At 37.9% G+C, this 22,673-nt stretch overlaps 1 protein-coding gene across 2 annotated transcripts in view; it reads left to right on the top strand.

Annotated features, from left to right (window-relative positions):
- The window catches only part of FBXL17 (F-box and leucine rich repeat protein 17), a 475,635-nt gene that overhangs the window by 376,122 nt on the left and 76,840 nt on the right, over positions 1 to 22,673 (top strand). The window contains exon 8 of one of the 2 annotated variants that reach the window (XM_053911273.1): positions 18,334 to 18,356. The exons of the other annotated variant lie outside the window; for it this stretch is intronic. Within the exon in view, the coding sequence (XP_053767248.1) occupies positions 18,334 to 18,341 (8 nt within the window). The 3' untranslated portion in view covers positions 18,342 to 18,356. Of the gene's footprint in view, positions 1 to 18,333; positions 18,357 to 22,673 lie in introns of those variants that run through there. 2 annotated transcript variants of the gene reach the window in all.

The raw sequence follows: 22,673 nt of genomic DNA, 5'->3' as shown, positions 1-22,673 counted from the left end.
ACCAAGCTGTGTGTAAGTGAAGTGGCCAACCGACTCCTTCCATAGCACTGGTTCTGAAACCTTATTGTGCATAGTAAGTACATGGGAAGCACAGTAAAACTGCAGAGCTTTACCATACAGTGGAGATTCCAGGACTCTGAATTGTTAACAAGTATACCAGGTAATTCTGAAGTATATATCCACTTTGCAAGTCACATTTCTAAAGGTATTAATAAAATTATCTGTACCTATCTATCCATCCATCCATCCATCCTGTGTATGTATATCTGGAAGAGTTGACATAATAATCTTTACTCGAAGGAAAAAGAAATTGACTTCTCTTGCTACATGATGGTTAAGTTTCAAAGTCAGGCCCTTGACAATCTAAGCATCCCTCTCTGTCCACTTTCTTTCACCCAAGAAAGCTGAAGGGTTGGTTTTCCTTTCTTTAGATTAATTCAAGAGGTCATTGGTTGTGGAGTTAAGTCATTTCAAGTATTGCTAAAGATGTTTTCATTTTAATAAAATCAGAATTTTAAGATGATATCAATTCGTATTTTGAGGAACCTTTTTGTTTTTTACACTTTTAGCCATAGACATTGATTTTAATTAGTGGACACAGCTTATTTCAAAGCTCTGTGGGAGGTGGGCTATTCTGAAACCAGACATTAGGGTAGGCTGCCTCGAGAATCTGTGTCTCTGAAATAGTGGATTTGGAAAAAATCCGTACAGCAACACTATTTTTATGAGACAAATTTTTAATTTGAAAATTAGTGTTCCGTAAGCCATTTTTCCATAAGTGCATTTTTCATAGAGAGAGGCTGTTGATGACACGTCCTGAAGTGCTGCCGCACTTTGCTAATTTACCAAAGGCCTGCTGCAGATCGATGGCGACCTTATCAATAGGATGATCTCATTCATCTCCTCCGGAGAGTCTGTCACAGGACGCTGCCTCCACTCCGATTGCAAAATCAACATTAAAGAGTTTCAGAATCAGTTCGTGGTAAAGTGAAGCATCTTCATGATCTTCTTAGATATTAGTTTTTTTTAAGTGAAACAACTTTGAATCCTAGTTATTTGTTTTATTTTAAAAAAACTACAATCTTATGCTACTGATACCACTCTTTTTTTTTTCTTAAGACTAAGGTCTATTAAGGTGAGAGGAAGAACGAGTTTGTGGTATGTATTGAATTTGTGATTCTTTTGAATCAGCACTTTGTCCTGCTTAATGCATTAATTTTGTTCATATATTCTATTCTTTGTTGGAAACAATTATCAAATATAATAAAAAATCAAATTCCTTAAAGGTCACTACTTTTTAGCACTTCTAAGAAATTGCTTTATAATTTAAAAGAATAATTTTATTTCCTTGAAGTTAAATAAAATTTGGAGAGTCAATTTTCACAATGTATTACATGTTCATTACTTACCATATCTCAGGTATATCAGGAAATTAATGAGACTGGATTTCCTGCATGGGTTTTGGAGTAAATCTCAGCTTTAACGTCACATTTTGTATCTGAGCACTAGTTATACAATCTATAGTTCCTTAAGCCTAATTTTATAGATAATAATAAAAATGAGAAAGTTAGTTTTGTTAAAATTGACTTTCTTCTATTCCTTTTCTGCTTTTCACATCTATTAATTTTGTCCTGATCATTTTAACTTTCTAATATTAGTTTTTCTCAATTTTCCTTCATTTCTTGTCATCTGTGATCAAAGCTATTTTCTCTCCATCTGCTATCTTTTCATTCATCTCTCCCTTTAAATTCTGTTTCCTCTCTTATAGATTCATGAATATGCCATGGTATGTCAACTTTCTTTGACTACTTAGGAGGGGGAAGGGAATTTGCTTTTCAGATTGTCATCCTCCTTGTGTAGCGGCCTGAACAATTAAAATCAGAAGTCTTTGCCTACTAATGATTCTCCAAGTTAGATGTGGGAAATTGAAATGGGGTGTTTTCCTTTTGAGGACCCCAGCATTCTGTCACAGTGCACTCGGCATTGCCCCACTGCCGCTGACTGCTGTTCAGGTCACCGGGCAGCCTACTCTCTGAACTGATCTTTCCTAATGAGACGGCACTGACCTCTTAACACTGTTGCTGTTTTAAATTATTTCTTGTGTGTTTTAAATACATGTCAAGAAAAATGCTTACTTAAATGGTCCTGTTTTGGTAATGTCTATAATACTTGACAGAATATTTTATTTCCATTTTATTTTGTGCATAACTATTATTAACTTTCTCACTTGGAAATATTATGTTACATATGGTGCTCTTCTAAGAAGAATATTTAGAACTCAGTTTTTTCTTTAATATTTAAAACTATCAGAAAATATTTGCAAGTGTCTTATTCATGTTTTAGAGACATGTCAGCCAACAACAAGTTACAATGAAATATGTTTCAACACAACGAGACTGTATTGAGTATCTACTATATACATAAACTTTTCTAGGTCTTATGAGAAATACAGAACAATTTAAAGTTTGGTAATTAGTGACGCCATAAGATATATGGTTAAGTATCAAACTAATTGGTAGACTCAATCAATGTTCTATGATTTTAGAGGAAAGAGACATCAGTATGAATTGACGATTTTGTATGAAAGCTTGATTGAAGAGCTAGTGTTTGCTTCTGTCCTTGAAAGACGACCATATTTCTATATAATCTCCATACCAAAGGCCTTCTGTTGATTACATTTAGAAGATAAAAGGACGGAGTCAAGGCGATTTTCAGATTTCATGCTAGGGTAACCTGTGGAGTGAGATGTCTTCAGTAAAAAAACATATCGTGGGAGTGGCTTGAGAGAGAGGCCGAAAATCTGGCTTTGGACAGTTGAAGTGCGATGTCCAGCAAGAAGGCCAGCAACGGGCACAGTCTTGTGTATGAGAGAGCAGACAGCGGGGACTGCAGCAACCTGTGTTCTCGTGCCCTCCTTGATGCCAACTAGCTGGGCAGCTTCAGTCAAGTGACTCATGGCTTCCACTTTCCATTTTCTTCTATATAAAATAAGAGAGTCCTGATGTTCCTTGCATTTTTAACATTCTGTAAAGAAACATTTCAGAGTTTCCCACACATAAGTAATAGTTGAATCCATGGAAGCACATCTGACTTCTGTGAAGAGAGGAGCATTAGTGAGAGTAGAGGAGGAGGGCTCAGTCTGGAGGATTACTGCGGACGAGAAGACAGAGTGGAAGGGACTGTGTTGTCCCAGGGCACGTGGTGGTGTTAGGGGAGAGATGACCAGTGTGTGAGACGCCAGCGGAGGCAGAGTAAGGAGAATAACGGAAAGCAGACAGGTCACGTCTCCTGGCTTTCCAGTCAGTCTTTGTTTCTGAGGAGACAGACAGCGTGCTGTGGCACTGGAGTTGTGTTTCTTAGAAAGTCGTACTCACAAATCACAAGATATACATATGGATTTCCTTGTGATATGCATTGAATATTTTTATATTATGCATCAGGAAAGTCAAATTAACTTATTGACTTTCTAAGAAAAGCTAGACTTATTTAGGCTGAATTATATTACACAGTGTCGTTTAGTCAGAATATGTGGATATATTAATACTATTTATGTCATTTAAATAATTCAAACAACCTTGCTTTACTCTGATTACTCGTTCCAGGTCTATGTTTTGGAAACGTACCAATTTTTTAAAGAGAACCACTGAAACATCATTTGATTAAGCTATTTGGTGGTATATTAAAATGACACAAACACTGTGAACCCCAAATTTCACACACAGCAGAAAACTGTAATTTGAAGATATCCTCAAAAGCCTAATAGTACTTTAATTCAAATTTAACCCTTAAATAAGAAACAATTAAATTAAAAATACTCATCATTTCTAACCAACTCTGTGACCGGAGTCTACAAATACCTAGTAAGATTTATACCCAGAGATGATACTAAAACAGTTTCATTAATGTTGGAAGCAGATGTGGAAAATTTCCAGCACCTAAGTATCTACTTCAATTTTAAGACTATTAGCAAAAAAAAAAGTCAAATTTTTATCCTATCAAAAGATGAAATCATAGAAAGGTCATTATAAAGAATGCAAAGAGTAAATGTAAATATTTTGAAAAACAGTCAATTATTTTATGATTCTCCTCTTAAATTGGCAGATATGTTCATACATATACCAGTGATTACAAGTATAAAGGGAGTTTGTTGTTTCTTTTTATTGTGATTCAAGTATAGTTGTCCCCATTTTCCTACCACTGCTTTCCCCTACCCCACCAACCCCCACCTCCCACCCTCAGTCCTTCCCCCCTTTGGCTTTGTCCATGGGTCCTTTATACATGTTCCTTGATGACCCTTTCCCTTCTTTCCCACATTATCCTCCTCCCCCCTGCCCTCTGGTTACTGTCAGTTTGTTCTTTATTTCAATGTCTCTGGTTGTATTTTGCTTGCTTCTTGGTTTTGTTGATTAGGTTCCACTTATAGGTGAGATCATATGGTGTTTGTCTTTCACCGCCTGGCTTATTTCACTTAGCATAATGCTCTCCATTTCCATCCATGCTGTTGCAAAGAGTATAAGCTCCTTCTTTCTCTCTGCTGCATAGAATTCCACTGTGTAAATGTACCATAGTTTTTTGATCCACTCATTTACTGATGGGCACCTAGGATGCTTCCAGCACTTGGCTATTGTAAATAAACCTGCTATGAACATTGGAGTGAATAGGTTCTTTTGAATTGGTGTTTCAGGATTCTTAGGGTATGATTCCAGCAGTGGAATTGCTGGGTCAAAAGGCAGTTCCATTTTTAGTTTTCTGAGGAAATTCCATAGTGTTTTCCACAGTGGCTGCCCCAGTCTGCATTCCCACCAACAATGTCCTAGGGTTCCCTTTTCTCCACAACCTCACCAGCACTTGTTATTTTGTTTATGATGGCCATTCTGATTGGCATGAAGTGGTATCTCATTGTAGTTTTAATTTGCATCTTTCCAATGGCTAGTGATGCTGAGCATCCTTTCATATGTCTCTAGGCCCTCTGTATATCCTCTTTGGAAATGTGTCTGTTCAGGTCCTTTGCCCATTTTTTAATTGGATTGTTTGCCTGCCTGGAGTAGAGTTGTGTGAGTTCTTTATATATTTTGGAGATCAAACCTTTGTCTGAGATGTCATTGGCAAGTATATTTTCCCATACAGTTGGTTCCCTTTTCATTTTGCTGATGTTTTCTTTAGCCATGCAGAAGCTTTTATGTTGGTGAGGTCCCATTTGTTTATTCTTTCCTTTATGTCCCTTGCTCAAGAGGACATATGGGTGAAAATATTGCTGCGTGGAATATCTGACATTTTCCTATATTTTCTTCCAGGATTTTTATGGTATCACAACTTATATTTAAGTCTTTTATTTATCTTGAGTTTATTTTTGTATATGGTGTAAATCGGTGGTTGAGTTTCATTTTTTTGTATGTAGCTGTCCAGATCTCCCAACACCATTCATTGAAGAGGCTATTTTTACTCCATTTTATGCTTCTGCCCTCTTTGTTGAATATTAATTGACCATAGAGATGGGTTTATTTCTGAGTTCTCTATTCTATTCTATTGATAAATGTAGGTGTATTCCTATCTTTGAAGTTCTGCAAGTGTTAATAGTCAAGTTTTAAGAAGTCTGTTGAGCTAAAATGAGGCAAGAATTATTTATTCAGACCAGTATTTACTCTCATGAGAATCTGTTTTGGTATATATTTGGACCATTGTAAGAAAAATTTTAAAAAGCCAGTTAGATACAAAATAATTACTTTGGACAAGTAAAGGTTATTTGTATTCATCTTACAGGTGCAATGCAGAGAACTTTTGTTACCTCCTTTGGTCTAGGAAAAATGACTGTCTTGGACTTTTTTCTATCTTCCCTTACCGCATACTTCCTAGGCAGCTTTCATCATTAAAATATATTTCATACAATTAACTGCCATTTTTTTAGCACAACTATATACTAAATACTTTAATATGTTATTTAATTTAATTGTTACAACTGTTCTTCGTTTTTGCGGAGAGAAATTGAGACTCGAAGACTTGGAATAAGTTGCCTGGGGTCACATAGGCTATTCAGGGGCAGAGCCTGGATTCCGAGTCCCTTTGCTTTTAACTCTTTTATACACTGACTGTCCTTTACTTCCTGGCTGTCCTCTCCAGGCACCATGTTTCAGGCCGGGGTGTGAAGATGAAAATGACCATTCCCCTGACCTAATGCTACTCAGTCTAGCAGGGTAGGGCCATTCCCTTTTCTTTTGTGGTTTGCCTGGCAGTACCATGCCTGCCACTACCTGCCAGAGTGGCTGTTCCCCTCAGGTACAAGAGATCGATGAGAGTCCCCATTCTCACAGAATCTGCAGGCAGTTTTTTATCTTAACTCCAAGGTGACTGTTGCCTGAAGCAAGCTCTTGCTGTGATACTACCAAATATTTTCAAAGTGTTCTGGTATTCTCCCAGAAGACAAATAGAGAAGAAATGTGGCACAGGAATAAAGGAGGCATATTACCTACGTGCACTGAAATTGTGTTACACAGTAGAACTCTCAGGCACATGGAGCGCTGAGCCCGAGCCAGTAATGAGAGTTAGTTTGTTCCAGCACCCTGTGACCCGCTGCCTGGCCAGCCCATCCCGACAACGGCAGCAGCAACTGTGCTCAGCTTGCCGCATGATGACAGCCTTTCCAGTGCATGCCTGCCATTTATTAGGACGTTAGTGGCCAGCCGTCCTCCAGATGCCCAGCCGTGACTATCACACAAAGAAAACATTCGCTTTCTTGGATGCTGCTATTATAATTTGAAAATTAGTTTTGCCTTCGTGGCCGCATCGCATTTGGAATCTCCCTTTGATGTTGTTATCAGTGTGGGCTCACGGTGCTCATGGTAACTGTCGCACATTAATCATGTCTGTCACGTGATTGTTCATTTGCTCTGTTATGACAAATGGATTTAGACACAAATTTACAATTACCTATTTGGAGGTTAATAGCAGATTTGGGGTTGTAATTAGTTCCAAAATATTCAATTTAGGGAAATTATTTCTCACCCAGTTCTAAAACATGTTCCAAATGAGCAAATTGTATTTTTTACTATCACTTCATAATTGTGCCAGATGGGACCATATAAGACATCTGAGCATAGTAATACACCCCAAAGTTTTTACGAGAAGAGAATATCTCTGCCTTCTGCTCTTTGCCATTATCTCACTTATCCACCCCATTTTTATCTGGGTCTCAAATTACTTCAGGACATTTTACTTCGTAAACTCTCTCCTATGGGGAATATTGTATAGTGACTATTCTATTTTCAGAATGTTAACATTTTAATAACTTCCTACAATTGTCATTTTTAATCTAATGGCAAGAAAAATATGTTTTTAAAGATGACTATACCTTTTGATTTTTTTCTTGGGCCTCTTTGTTAAGTGTTGCATATTTTAAATGATTGCATATCTAAGACCACCTCAGACATTCTCTTTCTGAATGATCAGAGACATCTCCTTTTCGGTTGCAGAGACTTCTTTTTCTCAGAGGGTTTGTGTAGACTAATGTTCCCCTTCTGCTACAACTCTCTCCTTACATGTGAATTCCTGTATATCTTCAGGAAATGTTACACATTCATCTATTCCAGCAAAACGTCCTCTTCTAACAAATCTGAGTAACAGGAAATTACAGACATATGGATGCCAGTTGACAAGGGATGGCAGAAAGTTGTGAGAGATGGAAACGGGGAAACTATAGGTGAAAAACATTGATAAGTTGGCTAGTTTAGAAGTTGTGTAGCAGGGAAGCCAACAGTCCGAGTTCTGGATCCAGTGGCCTTGCTTGAACTCCTGTTTTTGGCTATTTCCTCTTGCACCACAGGCAAATCACTTAACCTGTTTCCTCATTAGCAAAATCATAGTATCTACCTCATAAAGTTTCTGTGAGGATTAAATGAATGATTTTGTAAAGCTCTTGGCACATCATTAAGTGCTTAGTAAATGTTAGCTATTATTATCTAGTCCCCGCTCTTGTACAGAAAGGAAATTCTTTCCACATGGTTTTTAGAGGATGATCATTCAGCCTGTACTTAAGACTTTTCCTATGAAGAACCATTTGTTATTCTTCCAAGTATTTTTTTCTCCTATATTTGAATAGCTCTAATAATGAAAATTGAAGTCTTCCTCCTTATGGCTTCTATACTTTGGGCCCAGCTCTGCTCATTAGAACATATACAATGTGTTTCCTATAAAAAGACTTTTCAAATATTTGAAATGTCTTGTCTATCCTCTCTTCCAGGTCTCTTCTTCCCCAGGCTAATTACCCCTTAACTATCTCACTTCCCTTAACTATCTCATACACTTCATTGTTTGCAGCTCCTTACCTTCCTCCTTGTCCTAAATCGGTCTTTAATTTACATGGTAACATAATCACTATTAAAATATGGAGCCTATAATAAAACAGAATATCTGACCAGGGCAATATGTGACTTCTGTTGTAGATATAAACAATATCATGGTCTAAGATTTCCTTGTGGGTGGGTGCGTGAGTGTGCGCATTGGGGTGGAGAAGGTGTGTGCAAACCACTGTGCTCTTTTCTTTTAGATGCTTGCATTCAACTAAAGCCCTTAAGGGCTTTTCACATTAACTGTGAAAGTGCCCTGAGCCACTTTTGGTGTGTTGTTGATATTTTAACCCAAATGTAAGACTTAACACAGTTCAGTTAAATGTAGTAATCTCTTGTTGATATAGAAATGAGACAGGGTGTATGTTGGGAGAAGTATTAATAAAATTAGAAAGGGTTCAGTAGTTTTTTGAACTGCCTAATGTAGAATACAGAGTGGGTGCTCTTTGAGTCTTTATTGACTGTGTAATATTCAGATAATTAACACTCATTGAGTGCTTGCTCTGTACCAAGAACTTTCATAAGCGCTTTATAGGCAAGGTCACTTCTTAGCTGTATTTCATAGCATAAAATTTATAATGTAAAGAGAGAGCCTATAACTGACTTGAGCTAGTTACTGATACAAACATAGACAGGAAACCAAATCCTGTATGCCTTGGAGGCTAGGCCACGAGTTGGATTCGATTCAAAGCCATTGATACCACATTGAAGAGTGTTCCCTGGGGAGTGGCACAGCCGGGCTGTGGGTTTAAAAATACTGCTCTGGCTGCTCTGTAGAGAGGAGATTGGAGAATGGCCACAGTGCAAAGTAGCCCCCTAAGACCATTAAGGAGTTTAGGAGTTTAGGCTATTAAGATATTCCTGAGCAGATAGAAGAGCTGCAAAGTAGCTAGTGCAAGGCCTGTTCTCAAGTTTGAGTCCTCAGGATTTTGTGGTTGGCTGGATATGTGGTCAAGGAAAGGGAGGGTTCCAGGCTGACTCCCAGGTTTCTAGCTTCAGCCACAAGATGATAGTGATGATTAACAATACAGATTAGTTAAGTAGAACAAATTGCTACATGATTATGTTCTCAGAAAATATCTTAGTGGATAACTAAATGAATGGATGATATATGTTAAAGTTAAAATAGGAGACTATGTGCTTTCAAAAGCCTAACTTCATTACATCATATTCCTAAGGAAAAGTATGTAAGACAGTGTCCTTAGAAGAAAATGACGCCTTTTATTTTTGAACCATAATTCCACAAGAGATTTTTCTCTCTGGAAGAAAATAGTATTTTTTCCCATAAGAAAAGTTGGCAGGCAGCAATTCCCGTTTGTTCCTTTATATTTCCAAGCATTTTAGTTTCTCTTATGTATCTTAGTGAGATTAAATCAGGGTGCGTGTGTCTAAACATCTGTTCTATTGAGTATGTTTGAAATGTTTAGGTGAGAGAAGGACTAGGGATGGAAGGAGATAGAAGAGAATTAAGGAAGAGAGAGTCAAGAATTTTAGCTCTATATTGAACTTTACAGATAATGTCTGCCAAACCTCTCAGAGTAGAGCTGAGGAAATTAAGGACCAGAGAAGTTGTCCTTTACTCAACTTGGAGCCTTAGGTCCTCAGTCTAGGGTTCTCTCCTGAAGCTCTCTTCTAGAGCCCTGGTCTTTAAAAACGAACTGTATAAGAGAAAACCGCATTCTAAGTTGAGGAAGAAGTAGCTGCCACCTGATTTGTGGAAATGACTATAGCAAAAGTAGGTTTACTTTTGGTCCTGTGGAAAATAATACAATAATTGATAAGTAATAATACAACAATGAACTCTGTGTTTTGCATACACAAAGATAAACCTACTTTTGCTCACACCTGTATGTCAATGAGAACTCTACATTTTAGGAATCAGTAGGTAAGGCAGGTGAGAAGACAGAGGAAAGGAGCTTGGGGTGGATATCCTAGTGACAATCAGCCTCACAGGGTTAAGGTCAGCCAAACCTAAGACAGGATAATGAGAGCCAGGAAGCACCCTGGGGGTCAAGGTGTGACAAGGTTGCCAAGTGGATTGGCAGGCATATTCCAGGCACCAGAAGAAACCCAAGCACCTCACAGCCCAGGTAAGGTGAGGCATCGTGGTACCTGTTAGAGATTAAGGCCTATAGACAGAAAGCAATGGGCATGAGACATTTCAACTTGGGAGCAAAAACCAAAATCTTAGCACAAGAAGCTTAGCCCTTGAAACTGGGGCCCGTAGCTATGCCAACGTAATGGCCATTGGATTCCACCTTTCAGGCCCTGACCCTCAGCCATTGTTTTCTGATTAGTCCATGAGAAAGATCAGGTGGACATGATAAGAAGCCGGAAAGAAGAAAGTGAGAAAAATAATGTCTTTCATAATAAATGACCTATAAACAGGTATATAGTGAAAAGTCATACTTCCAGTCCTGTCATTTGCTCTGCCCAATACCCAATTCCTGCTAACAGCTAGACACTGTTCCAATTTGTACTTTATGAGTATTTTTCTGCACATGCAAGCAAGCCAAACACATAATTTTCTTATTTCCCATCATTTTTTATAAAGTGGTTCTGTATTATACACACTGCCCTGCACCTTACTATTTTTATTTGATGAATAATTATATATAAGGACTCATAATACAGAGCCATGTCAAATCCAAAATGTATCCAGAGGATTCTGTCCTTAACAAAAGTTTCAAGTATCATGTTTGTGATTTAAGATTCAGTAAGACTGGTAAAATTAATAATGCTAGAATGTGGGGCATTGTGCTTGGGAATGACCTTATTTGATTCCACCCCGTGTCCGGGATTGTAGCAGTGAGGGTAGAGACCCAGCTGTCCTAACCCTATCACTGCCCAGTCTGGCATCACTGAGTGATTGAGTTCTCCCTGCTGCTTCCTTACTGTAAGTAGGAGAAGGTCAGACTGGCCACACTTTAGGGTAAATTCTAATTCTAGAACTGACAGCACTGTGTGAGGAGATTAAAATTAGACCAGTTTGTTGTCAGAGGCTAGAATATGTATGGTTGTTGGATTCGTTATTAGGGAGGTACATGTTACGGCAACTTCTTCAAAAAGAATTGTCTTCAAATGATTGTGAAAATTACAGATATTCAGAAAAGCATAGAGAATAGTATATAAGCATAAGTAGACCCACCTTAGCCTAAAAAGTAAATGGTTACGGGTACAATTAAAATTTCTAATTAATATCTGTCTCTCGCCTCTGGAAGTAACCACTCTCCTGGTTTTGGTATTTATCATCCCCACACACAACTTTATATTTTTGTTCATTTGTATGTTATTTCTGAACAACATAGATCACTTTTGTAGGTTTTAAAATTTTATATAAACTGATATCTTACCATATACATTTTCTGCCTCTCATTTCCTTTCTTTAATATTGTTCAGCATTATGTTTTTGAGACTTATCCACGTTGGCATGTGTCCTAATTCACTTATTTTTGCCAATCTATGAACAATCCCAATTTAATTTTCCATTTTCAAGTTGATGGACATTAGGGGATTTTTATCTCTTCTCTTACAAACAGTGCTGCCACAAGTATCCTTACAAAAGCTCTTTGTATCTAAAAATAAATGTAGGAGTGCTTCATCAGCTTTACTAGATGTTGCCAATTTGCTCTCCGAAGTTGTGCTAATTTACACTCCCACCATCAGGTATAAGATTTTTCTTATAGCTCAACATCTCTGTCAACACTTGGTGGTGTCAGTTTTTAATGTTTGCCAGTCTGATTGGTGTGAAATGGCTTTAATTTGTATTTACTTGATTTCTGATTAGGTGAATGTTTAGGTGTGTTAATTGGACCTTAAAGTACTACCTTGTTTTATATTGCCTGTTCATATCTTTTTTTCTTGTTTTGGAGATTGCTTTTATCCTATTGACGTACAGTCATTCTTAGACAATCTGGATGTTCAGTTTTGTCACTTATATGCTTTGCAGATATCTTCTCCAAATCTAATGCTTTACTTTGTTGGTGGTATCTTCATGAACAAGTTTTTCATTTTAATGTAGTTGAATTTATCATCTTTTGCTTTGTTTGGTTCCTTCTAATTTACCTTTTAGAGGCCTTCCCTATTCTAAATTTATAGATCCCTTTTCTCCTAAATTTTTATTTTGTTTTTTTTAATACTTAGATCTGTTATCCATCTGAATGCAACTTTTTTAAAAATGTGGTTAGCCATTTATTGAGTATTCCATCCTTTACATAATGTCATTTAACTAATTAAACAAAAATACCTTATAAGCCTTGTAGCATTCCTGTAAAAGTTAATAGCCTAACAAAAGTATTTACTTCAATATGGCTGTCAACGTTTAAAATGTTTTTTAAATTCCTCTTTTTCAAATTACATTAAAAGACTACTATAAATTAGTTAACATCTACCATTATACATAAACTTTTTCCTTTAAGGGCAAATTTAATTTTCAGAAAGGATTAAAACTCCTTTAGCATAAGCTTGGTGATGAAACTGGAGAGTTAATTTTTACTTAATTTAAGATGTGATGTGACTGCATACTGTTAAGACCGCTTTTCTTGTATGAATATAAAGTGATTCTTAAGGCAGATGTCCAGGAGAAATTCTCAGACTATTTTGAAATAACAGTAACCTGAATATGAATAACGTTATAAAATCTTCATTAGGTTCATTTGTAGGTTTAATCCTGGTATATTTGAGCCAATTCCAAATGGTTTAGCAAGGTAGCCATAACCATAGGTAGATGAAAGAATGAAATACTAATTAATGCAAAATAAAAAAAATCAAGTCCTTTGAAATGAAAATGTGTAGGGAGGGTCTGACTATGGGGGGTGGGGGTGGAGGAAGGCTACATGGTAAAGATGGCATTTAAACTGAACCTGAGAGGACAAGTAGAGTGAAGGTCATGCTATGCAAAACCCAGAGCATATATGGGGGCACCTAAAAATGGAATTAATTTATTAAAAATTGTGTGTTCTTACATGTTAATACTTTAGTCACCTTCAAAGTACTCTCTATTTGATACGACACAACTATCAAGACTTTCTTCCACTGCTCAAAACAACTTTTGAAACTGACAATTTTGATGCCTTTTTGTGCCTCTGCCATTTTTTTTCGTTTCACCTCTGTCACATGGGCAAAACTCCCTTTGAGGACTTTTTTCATCTGGTGAAACAAAGAAAAAAGTCACTGGGGACGAGATCAGGTGAAAAGGGAGGGTAGGGCACGGCGGTCATGCTGTTTTAGTCAAAAACTGCTGAACACTCAGTACAGTGTGGGCAGGTACACTGGTAAATCACCCATCTTGAAATAGGCAAATACATTGAGTCTTCAAAAAATAATTCACTGAAGCCTAACACAGCCTCTCACAATACCAGCTGATACACTGATACAGATGGGTTCCTAGAATACTGACCTAACAGGAGAAGCATGTACTACAAGGGGCCCACCCTCCAGAATATACTTCCAGGTTTTTTTGGGCCCCACCTCATAGGCACCTAAGGACAAAGTTAGCATTAATATGCAAGACACCTTCAAGATCAGGAGTTTATTTAATGTGGTCAGAAATACTACATTTGGCAACTGCAATTTGATCCCTCACCACCAAATGTAGTCACAAAAGTCTTAAGCATGGAAACAGTGTCATTGGAAATATACCTTTGGTTAAAATCCTCGAAACAGCAGTTTAGTTGGTGAATGTTTTCTGTAAAGGGCCATATTATAAATAATTTAGGTGTTGTGGTCCATACAGTCTCTTTCATCACTGTAGCATGAAAGCAGCCGTAGATGGTACATAAATGAATGAGTGTGGCTGTTCTGATTAAACATTACATACAGAAACAGCAGACAGGATTTGGCCCTTGGCCGTTGTTTGCTGACCACTGGAGTAGAGGATAGATTGAGGAGAAAATGTACTGAAAACAGGAAGATCAGCTAGAATGATTGGGCTGTTTTGGGTAAAAAAAAAAAAAAGTTTTAGTGATGAGGTTGCAAACCCAGACTGTAAAAGCAGGGATGAAAAGAGAGGGATGGCTGAGGAACTGTGGCAGCAGTATACTTGGCAAAGCTGGTGGTATTCTGGAATGGGTGGGGTTGGGGGCTGGTGATGGGGGGAAAATGGCCTGTGGGTCGTGCCTCCGGGAAGTCTTGAATGTCCATGGAGACCCCTCTGCCTTTTCTCTGAACTCTCCAAGAAGACAATGGTTTGTTTGTTCCTTTCGAGCCTACCTTACGTGATTTGAGGGACCATGGTGGTGGGGAAAGGCCTCCTGTGGGCACATTAGGAGGAAGCGCAATAGATTGGCTGGTGGTGTTTATATTTGGACATTAGCCCTGTGCCACCAGGCAGAAGCCCCATACAGGAACATCTGTGTGCAGTGGCCTTCCATGGGCTGTGACCATGGTGGCCCCACTGAGTGGGCAACAGACATTTCACGTGTAGCTGCAACTTTTAGCTATTTGAGAGCTAACATCAGAACTGGCAAGGGCCAAGGGCCAGTAGTTCCGTAACAGAATTTTGAGTCAAGACCAAATGAGGTCCGCAGATTGTCTTCCTCTCTTCAGACAGCTGAAATAATTTAGTTATATTCTGCCGCTTGAGCTTTTTTGGGGGAAGGATGTGTGTGTAAGATGCTGAAATAGGTTCTCTTTGAATTCTTTAGTTCTCTCAATGCTGAAAAGTTCTTCTTATCTTTTGAAATGTGAGTGCTAACTTGAAGACAGTAAGGCGTTTCTCTTTCTATATCTCTAACGTGGGATCAGGATTATATCCGTCCTCAGCCACCAAGTCTTGTATTAATGGAACTAAAACCCTCTGGGGAAGCATCTCAAACCTATTTAATGTTCCCAAGCACTAAAGTTTGCATTAGGACTTTTACATTAGCTGAGGTGTCTATAAAAATACATGCTTACAGCCAGGTCCCTAGTGGCTTCGCATCCGTCATTCTACCCAAGAGTAGGAATACTTTTACTGCTGCTGCTACTTGCATTCCATAACTCAGCTAAGAGTGGTCTGCAATTGCTGTGGCAGAGTTTAGTCAGAAATCTACAGAATGGTGTAAAGATGTAATTGATTTTTAATTATTGTCACCCAAGATGCATTGATAGAGAATCATGGAATTTTAAGAAAAAGGGCTTTTTAAGATGTCGTTGATTTTCTTTTTACCCGTTTAAATGTCGTGGCTTTTCCCCCCTCCCTCCATGTCTAGTGCTGTAACTTAACCCCTTGGCGTGCTGTGCACAACCCTTACTACCTTCAGTATGGAATCACAGGCAAAAGTGGTGTTTTCATTTCACTTGATTTAGCAATAATTTTGTTTGAGACCTTATTTAGAATCATATCTTAGGCAAAATCTTCTGAATTTTTTATTATGTTTTGCTGTGTATGCGGTAAATGTTTACTAAAAGTGTGTTTTTTATTTCATAAATGAGACATTAATGCCGAGAAGCTGTGGTTCTCAGCCTTTGGCTGCATATTTGAATCACCTAGGGACCTTCTAAAAATACGGATGCTCAGGTCCTCCCTCAGATGAACTGAATTTGATTCTGTGGGAGTGGGGATGAGGCTCCAGTATTTCTTTAAAAGATCCCCTGATGATTCTAATGTGCATCCAGGTTTGAGAACACCCACCTTTTAAAATGCAAATCAGATTGTGTGTCTTCACACTTTAAAACCCTTTGTCAACAGAAATAACCTAACCCCTTAGCATTTAATATCCTTCCTCAATGGTTCCACCACTTGTCCAGATAAGCACATGGTAGTCTGCTGTGGACACCCTCCAACTACTCCATTTCTTGTCCAGTTGTATTGACATATAATTGAAATAGCTCATTGTAGCCCTGGCTGGTGTAGCTCTATGGATTGAGCACTGGCCTGAGAACCAAAGGGTTGCTGGTTTGATTCCCAGTCAGGGCACATGCCTGGGTTGCAGGCCAGGTCCCCAGTAAGGGGTATGTGAAAAGCAACCACACACTGATGTTTCTCTCCCTCTCTTTCTCCCTCCCTTCTTCTTGGTCTAAAAATAAATAAATAAAAATCTTTAAAAAAAATAGCACACTGTATAAGGTGTACAGCATCATGATTTGAGTTACATATATTGAAATGATTACAATACTTCACTGTCTCAAACAGGCAGCTCTATTTCCCATCTCCATAGATACTGTGGAGAAGAGACCCTATCCTCGCAAACCAAAGTCTTTCCTTTTTTTAGATGCCTTTTGAACATCAGTCCCCTTACTTAGCAAGCTTTCCCTCGTTCTCTCACATGGTGTTTGCTGCTGTCTGGCCTGTGCGTTCCTGTCACTTTGCATGCGTTCAGTTATCTCACTCATCACTATTTATCTGTGGATACATGCCCCCTCCTCCAGAACACTGGGTTACTTGAAGGTTGGGCTCATGCCTGACTATTCTTTGTATTATTATACAGGACCTAAAAGATAGTGAGTACTCAACATATGAATGAATGAATTTATTATAAAAATCATTTTGTGAGTAGTAATAGCAGGAGTTCCAGAGTCTGACTACCTAGGTTCAAATAACACTCTGCCACTTACTAGCTGTGTAACTTTGAGCAAGTTATTTAATGCTTCTAAATCTCAATTTCATTATCCACTAAGTGGGAGTAATACTATTTCCTACTTCGTAGGGTTATAGAATTAAATGGGATACTATTTGTGGCTAGTATAGTACCTAGTGCATAGTACGTATTAAAATAATGTTCACTGCTATTATTAATACCGCCTAATTGGATTTCATCTGGATGTAACTACAGGTTTCCCCCATTATTCAAAACCAGAGTATTCCTATGAAAACTTTCTTAAACTGAAATTGTGCAAAGCAAAGAAACAGTTACCTCAGGACACATGTTGTTAATGGATGCACAAAATAAATCGAGATAAATCAGATGTTCATAGAAGCAGCTCAAAGCTATGGAGGCTATCGATGCTGAGATGCCTGGTGTAGGTCCCTGGGAGGGAGCTTGGCGGTACCACACTTGCTGCTTGGGGTGCGAGCTGCCTTTGTGATAGATTGCTGCAAAACAAACTCTCAGTTCTATTTTTGCTTTTCACCCTAATTTGTACAAGTGAAAATCCTCTTTGACCTTTTTTGGTTAGTGAAAACTGGAACTAATGTAGGTCTTTCATAAAAGTGAAGTGGTGTAAAGCAAACTTTTAAAAAGTGGAGACACCTATGTAAGTATTAACCGTGACGGAGCAAGAACGTGAAACAGATGAGACATGGTCAGCTAACCTTGCGTTAGTCTGACCCAGGCTGGTTGAGCTCCAGGGCTTTACTGGCTGACTTTGAGAAAGGACAACACAGAACCACATGGAATCGTTTGGGAGAATACTTTGAAAGACAGAGAATCCTGGGTTTCAAAAGGATATGCTATAGCAAGAGAGTGAAATAATTGAGATTATATAAGAATAGAACTATTGTATATAATTTTACATGATTGGAAATAGAAAATATTGGAAACAGGGTGATACCCCCCCAAAAAAAAATCTGCCATAAAATAATGAGAATCTATCAAGGGTAGAGACTGACACTGAATTCCCTACTCTAAAGCAGCCTGAAATTAAAAAAAAATTGAATGCACACTAATACTTTATGCTCTAGTCATCCACCCAGAGGCACTTACTAAAACCATAGCCCTTCCCAACCCATGGCCTGAGCCACGGAGATTCTGGTAGTTAGGAGGCTAGAAGAAGAGGAAGGTGGAAACAAAAGACAGAGAGCAAGTGAAAACTCAGATCATTCATTTACTCTTCCTCACGTTGCTTACCCTAGAGGCACCACGATCGTCCGGGTCTCACATGTACCAAATCACCATTGTGATGACTGAGAATGTAATGAATTCAACCTGAAAATAGTATTGCCGTAAACACCGCTACTCCATTTTTTACCTACATTGTACTTGTAGGTAAAATGAAAAATGACGTACTGTGTCCTGTAGCACAATATCTGGCATGTTGTCTATACTCAGTAAATGGAAACTGTTGTTGCTATCAGGAGGTTGATGAAGATGATTGATGATGATTACCCATGACTCATTCATCAGCCGAGGAAACCCTGCACTGCCAGGACACGCTCAGGAACATCGTCTGGGGTGACGCGTTAAAATTTATGCTAAATTTTGCTTGACCCAAATGTAAGTAAGAATACTATCTTGATACTCAAACTGAGAATTTTAGTGGCATAGAAAATAAGTTTGTAGGTCCTAGAAATGCAGTGTTATAAGTAATAGAGATTATATTAGACTAACTTAAAAATAATCCTCTTCTTATTTAATTCCTATAAATATTTTAAAATCCATAGAAGAGAGAATGACCAAAGCTATTATTCAGGTATACCAGTGAAGCATATGGCTGTCTTCTAGATCATATGTTTATGGTAATATAACATATGGGTAACATATGGAGAAAAATTAGGCTGGAAGCCCTCTGGAGATAGACTAATATATCACCATAAGCAGATGTAAATTGCAGTGCCTTAGTCACCTACTATCGCTCTTAGCATTACAGGCGCTTTTCAATAGCTAAAAGTGAAGTCATTTTTAAAGGTAAAATTCATTTAGACGCATATTTACATACAGTGCATTTATTTTTGTCCTTAGCATTTAAAGACAGAGCTACTGGTTCTGACTACCATTTATGAAGACTGATGTGGCTAAAAGACAGCTAAATGACTAATAACCCTTTTCACCCTGGATCCAGAGAAACTAGTGACTTTGATGCCTACAATCATGTTTTCCCACATAGTTTTTCTCAGTATGAGCTGTCTCATTTCTTGATTACTGATAGCCAGATTCATCTCGCTTCTCTGTTTTCCCAGGATTTTTTTTTTTTTTTAACAGCTTGGCTGTATCATTTTGAATGGTACTTCACTGAGTTCTTTAAAGAATTTCTAACACTCATCCGGCTTATGTTAATCCCATTTCAGGTCACCATAAAGCAGTTGTTTTCCTGTCTAATCGGTAGGCTTGCGTCATGCACAGAAGCCTGTTGTCAAGTGCATTTCTTCAGGCTGGTAGTTTAGCTGCAGTCTGGGATTGTGTCATTTGCGCTCCTCTCTCATTGTTCGCTATTAACGAGAGCATTACTCACAGGTGATACTGATGAAATTGCACAGATAGCTAGAAGTGGTCAGTTCAGCTCTCTAGCTATATATTAGAAGGTTGGACATTCATCACTTTGATCTTGACCTTGTTGCTACAGTGAGTGCACAACCTGTCTGCCCGACTCAAAGGTCATGCTGGCCTCCTTGATTTGATTTTCTACTCTGTCAGTCAGCACACCATTAGGCAGAATGCTGCCAGTGACCCCTGTAATCTCAATACCGCCAGTGAGCAGTGTGTGGGGTTCTGCTGATGAGGATAAGTACGTGATCTCATGCTGCAATTCAATTCAACATGTATTTATTGCACACCTGCCATTCTCCCAGAAATGTACATGGTAACACAGGATAGAAATACATACAGGCACAGTTTCTACCTTCAAGGAGCTTACAGTATTTATTGCATGATGATAAAAGTCCATGTCATGATTGGGAGGGACAGATAACATATGTTGTTGGAGTTGGCTTAGCAGCATTTTGGCCACTGGACTTTGCAAAAAAGATCTATAGTCATGAGCTGTCTTTCTGCATGTGCATTCTGAAAGCTCCCACGTAGCCAGCAGTAGCCCTTGAATGACTGTCTCACAGGCTTTTAATGATATTCAGAGTTGTTAAGTGGAGTTTCCCAGAAGACAAAAATCACAGTCCAACACTGGCTTCTGAGCCCTTTCTTCTGCTCTCAGAGAATTGCTGCACACGACGGATTCAATGAGATGCGGCTGATTTGCATCCCTGCTTCAGTCTTTGGTGACTGAGCTTCTCAGCCTTTTTATGTTCAGAGGATTATTGGATGTTTCACATACATTGTCTAATATATTTTTATCACTAAGTTAATATATACCCTTTTGTGTTTATAAATGAGAGTTGGAATTTTTGCTTAATAATAGGAATTATTTATTACCCAAGTTTTATCTTGACTTTTTTAACTGAAAAAACATTTTCCTATGCTAACATTGGTCATTGTGTTTTTTCTGAGCCATTTTTCTTACCCATGGTTATTTTCAGTGGTGAATTGTTTAATCTAATTTTTGTTTCTCTTTGCCTTACTTCATACTGCTAAACTCCTGCTAACCTACTTAATGTAATGCAAAAATAAATGTTAAAGACAAGTTCATGGTGGGTAAAGCTGATCATCTTGTTTCTGTTGTAATTTATAACCTGGAGAGTTTAGCACTGTAAATATTTAGGAAAGTCGACTTGCCACCCAGCCTCATATTTACACATGGGATTTACTGGCCCCATGTTTTAGGTCAAAAGCCAATATAAAATAGGAATAGAGGCTCTCTGGTATCTTGTCGCTTGGAAATGTTTTCAGAAAATTCCACAAGCAGATCACTGTACTGTGAAAATAATGGGCTGCTTAGCACATCTCTAGACCCCACCTACATAGGGGCCTTTGTGTAACACATCAGCCACCCTTCTAAAGTAGAGTTTCAAATTCAAGAAAAGTAGGACAAAAGAATACTTGTTAGATCCACCGAGGTAGAAGGTGGAGAAGGGGAGGGGGAATAGTTAGCCAGAAGGCAAAAGAAAAGCAGCAAACTGGAGAGGATTCTCAGCCCCTGGGAATAATAAAAGAAATAAATAGCGAATTAAGTGACTTACAAGATTCTTTGACCCCATTCATCAATAAGTTGAAAAATCTTGCCACATGAAACAAATAAATCTTAGTTAAGTATTTAAACTTTGACTTGGTAAGCTATTAAGAATTTGCTGGTTGAAGAGTATAAAATAGTTATATAAACCTTGCAGGTAGAGGATACCTTAATGAGAGATTATAAAATATTACATTTGAACAATCAAGTTCATTCTCAAACTCATCCGGTAGTACAATTTAACACAAACTGAAAGGAAATTATCAATGCAACTTTTCTTAATTACTACCATACTTGCAGTATAAGGGGATTAAATGCTAATGGAAAAAATACAATTAAAATTAAAAAATAAAATAAAAGTGGGACAACCAGAAAAAAATAAGTTTTCTTTGGAGCAGATGGCATATAGCAAAGTGGTATGAACTACACTATTTATTATTAATATATGTGTTAACAATATGACTGAGTTTTATAAGTTGAAAAGAGAATTCCCAATTAGGTTTCTGTGTGTTACTGAACTCTTATCTATAGCAGTATCTCCAGTCCCACCCAGATTCTCCAGGATTTCTTGAATTTAGCAAACAGTTCTAATTGATTAGCAGGTGATGTGCGGTTCCCTGCCTTCCCCCACCTCTCAGGTTGCTATGGTGATACAATCTTAGCTTCCCCTCCATTGCTTCTTCCTCTGTTCAGTCTGAACTGCGGAGTGAGATCCTGTGAACCTATTGGACAAACTGGTGCTGGCATTTGTAGTGTGCCAGCTCACAAGGTTACATCTTGCAAAAGTGTCTAAGAAAAAAATTATGATTCTATTTGATGTACCTTTTATTTTATCACTACTTCTAAAGTACTAGGGTATAAAATATTTTTAAGGCAAACCTTGAAAGCACATTCATCTCCTTTCTTACATATTTCTAACAATCACTGTAGAAAGTATTCTGTTACCACTGACAACACTTTAAAATGGATGTTACCCCACTATTTCGAGATGAGGTATATGTATCTATCTGTATCTATATATCTGTATCTATGTAGCAGATATAACTGTATATAGATATATCTGTATCTGTATCTGTGTATGGAGAGAGAGAAATGTATGTGTAAGTCTCTTTTATTTTAAAATCAGTCTGAGAATCAAGAGCATTATTTTGTTGGCTTTAATTTGGTTTTTGCGGAAAAACTAAGGCGAGTCATTAATATTAACACGCCTTTGCTGGGTCTCCTGCCAATGTAAAATGGACATTAATTGCTTTCGAGTCAGTTCTTAAGATTTCTTGATTTTTAAAGGCTGCTGTTCACACGTACCAGCCAAAGAGTCTAATCTGGGCACATTTTGCATCTTCTGTAAGGAAGTAGATATTTAAGTAATATATAAAAAATACTACTTCTTATTTATACAGCACCTTGTATGTGCAAAGTACAATTGCACAAAACACATTATCTTGTTGGTCTACTGACCATTCTTTTCTGTGGACAGATGACAATGATAACCTCCTTAGAGCAACTCATTTCACAGACCACCTGACTTGAATTTTACATTTTCAGAACACATTTTATATCCAATCACAGAGTAATATGTTTTAGGCCAGCGTTTGACACCTACCTTTTTAACATGACTTTAGGTACATTAAAGTATGTGAT

The sequence above is a fragment of the Desmodus rotundus genome, chromosome 1 (genome assembly GCF_022682495.2).
Source record: "Desmodus rotundus isolate HL8 chromosome 1, HLdesRot8A.1, whole genome shotgun sequence".
Lineage (NCBI taxonomy): Eukaryota > Metazoa > Chordata > Mammalia > Chiroptera > Phyllostomidae > Desmodus > Desmodus rotundus.
Note: the sequence above shows the minus strand (reverse complement) of the source record. Positions and strands in the feature narration are given on the sequence as shown.